Consider the following 2,605-nt stretch of genomic DNA (forward strand, 5'->3'; position numbering starts at 1 on the left):
CAGACAAATAGATATCACTGGTAATAACACAGGTAACAAGAACAGGTAACACAACAGATTCCACACAGTCAGCTAGAATAGGGTGAACAAAGACACACAACACTTGAGGGGCTGTGGAGGGAGATATGACCCCCAGGGGTATACAACCCCCTACCAACCCCACCCCTACTGCCAGGGTATAAAACAGAAGGAGTAGGATGAAGTTGCCCCTGGACACTGATTTCAAGTCAGGTTTACATTCCTCCTCCTTATTGTTAAGGTTATAATCTAGTGAGGATAAACTGATCCTAGATCAGTGTCTTAAGGGCCAACTTCCACCAGGGGTGAACATGGATGTATCTGCTTACCTCTGGTGGGGGCTCATGGGGCTCGGGACCCTCAGGATTCTCTTCTACATTCATAGCCAGCTCCTCTGAGTGTGAGTGGAGTGCTGCGAGGGGTCCCCCAGCCCGCAATCCAAGGGCCATCAGGGGCCCGGCCTCAGAGGGCTGCAGGGGGAGTGTGGGCGGACGGAGGAAGGATGGCGGGGGTGGTGGAAGAGGAGGTGGGAGGAGAAGTGGAAGAGGAGAGGAAGAGGAGAAGGAAGCAGCCCCTTGTTTGCTATCAAATGTGGCCCCTGTTGTGGCCCCTGGTCGGATTGTTGCACTTCGGAGGTGCTGCTGCTGGTGGTGGAGGCCTGAGGAGCACAGGAAACGAGGCTCACCCACCCACTCAGGACAAACTGCAACCATCTGTCTGCGTCCACACAACAGCAGCACAGAGAGAGAGGGGGCAAGGGGGCACACTGAGACAGCTGCAGCGCCACGGCTAACCCGGCGCAGATAAAAGGAGAGGAGAGGAGGAGGAAAGAACAAAAAGACTTGCTCTCCTCTCCTCTGCCAGCCAGGAGGAAAGGTTTAGGAGCTGGTACTCTCTTTTCTCTCTCTTTTTTCGTTCATCCTCTCCTTCTCCTTCCACCCACGTGCACGCAGAGAGGACGGACGTGTGTGTGCGTGTGTGATGTTTGAGAAGACGAATGAGGATCTTGTGTTGTCGAATATAAAATACTGAATTAGAGCAGCTGTCTACGAGAGCATCCATTTTAGAGAGAGAACCGTAGTGAAGGTGGGTCTAATCAGGAAAACACCCTGCTCCCTCAACTAGCTCTCACAACTAGCTCTCACAACTAGCTTCCTCAACTAGCTCTCACAACTAGCTCCCTCAACTAGCTCTCACAACTAGCTCTCACAACTAGCTCTCACAACTAGCTCTCACAACTAGCTCTCTACAACTAGTCTGTCAACTAGCGTTTCTATAGCCTTAACGAGGTCTCACAACTAGCTCTCACAACTAGCTCTCAACAACTAGCTACTCATCAACTAGCTCTCACAGACTAGCTCTCCAACTAGCTCTCACACTAGCGTCCCTCAACTAGCTCTCACAACTAGCTCCTCAACTAGCTGCTCACTAACTAGCTCATCACAACTAGCTTCCCTCTCTCAACTAGCTCTCCACAACTAGCTCTCCCATTCTACCCCCACTAGCTCTCGACAACTAAGCTCTCACAACTAGCTCCCTCAACTAGCTCTCCACTAGCTCTCACAACTAGCTCTCAACTAAGCTCTGCACAACTAGCTCCCTCAACTAGCTCTCACAACTAGCTCTCACAACTCGCTCTCACAACTAGCTCCCTCAACTAGCTCTCACAACTAGCTCCCTCAACTAGCTCTCACAACTAGCTCTGCACAACTAGCTCTCACAACCTAGCTCTCACAACTAGTCTCACTACTTCACGCATCCCTCACTAGCATCTCAAAAATAGCCACATACTTAGCTCTCAGCTAACTAGCTCCCTCACTGTACATCTAGCTCTCAATACTCCCACAAAGCTCTCACAGACTCTACGATACACACAGCACATAGATAGACGTTGATGTGCCATAGTTTCTCGAAAGCGGAAATTTTTTAAAGTTGTTCAACATTACAGTTTGCAAATGGTTTTAGAGAAGTACTTAGGCTATTCCACAGCTTATAGGGTAAGGATTTACCGGCACATTTAAGTCGGGGTTAATGGTTAGGTAAAACTCGAAGTTCAGGGATGGTTAGTTGGGATAAAATCTCACAAACATCTTATCGGGCTGGAAGTGGACATGCAGCACCTTATTGGGCAGCAGAGGTAGATGCGCTTACACCCATGCCCGCCAGTCCCCGTCCACAATGCCACTAGCAAAAACCAAACTACTATGAAGTTTAACAAGCGCTCACGTTTATACTGACTTGTATCAAGCGGATTGATACGGTGGCTTGCTCACTACCATTCAGTATATGAGAGTGTAGCAGACAACTGATTAAATTGGACATGTATTGTTGATCCTTAAAATACCATGTTCACTCACCCACACATTCACACATTCCTGTAGGTGTATCACAGGTAACACTTCCATAGAGATCCTGGTGCATGTAAGGAAAGTGTGTGTGTGTGTGTTGTGTGTGTGTGTGTGTGTGGTGGTTGTGTGTGTGTGGTGTTGTGTGTGTGTTGTGTGTGTGTGTGGTGTGTGTGTGTGGTGTGTGGTGTGTTGTGTGTGTGGTGTGTGTGTGTGTGGTGTGTGGTGTGTGTGTGTGTGTG

General features: G+C 49.1%; 1 protein-coding gene across 1 annotated transcript in view; it reads right to left on the bottom strand.

Moving 5' to 3' along the window:
- Window positions 1-287: 287 nt before the first annotated feature.
- LOC111976853 (uncharacterized) overlaps window positions 288-2,605 on the bottom strand; it is a 32,524-nt gene continuing 30,206 nt past the window's right edge. Inside the window, exon 3 of the mRNA XM_070448163.1 lies at window positions 288-676. Coding sequence (XP_070304264.1) covers window positions 288-676 — 389 coding nt within the window. The remainder of the gene's footprint in view (window positions 677-2,605) is intronic.

The sequence above is a fragment of the Salvelinus sp. IW2-2015 genome, linkage group LG17 (genome assembly GCF_002910315.2).
Source record: "Salvelinus sp. IW2-2015 linkage group LG17, ASM291031v2, whole genome shotgun sequence".
Taxonomy (NCBI): domain Eukaryota; kingdom Metazoa; phylum Chordata; class Actinopteri; order Salmoniformes; family Salmonidae; genus Salvelinus; species Salvelinus sp. IW2-2015.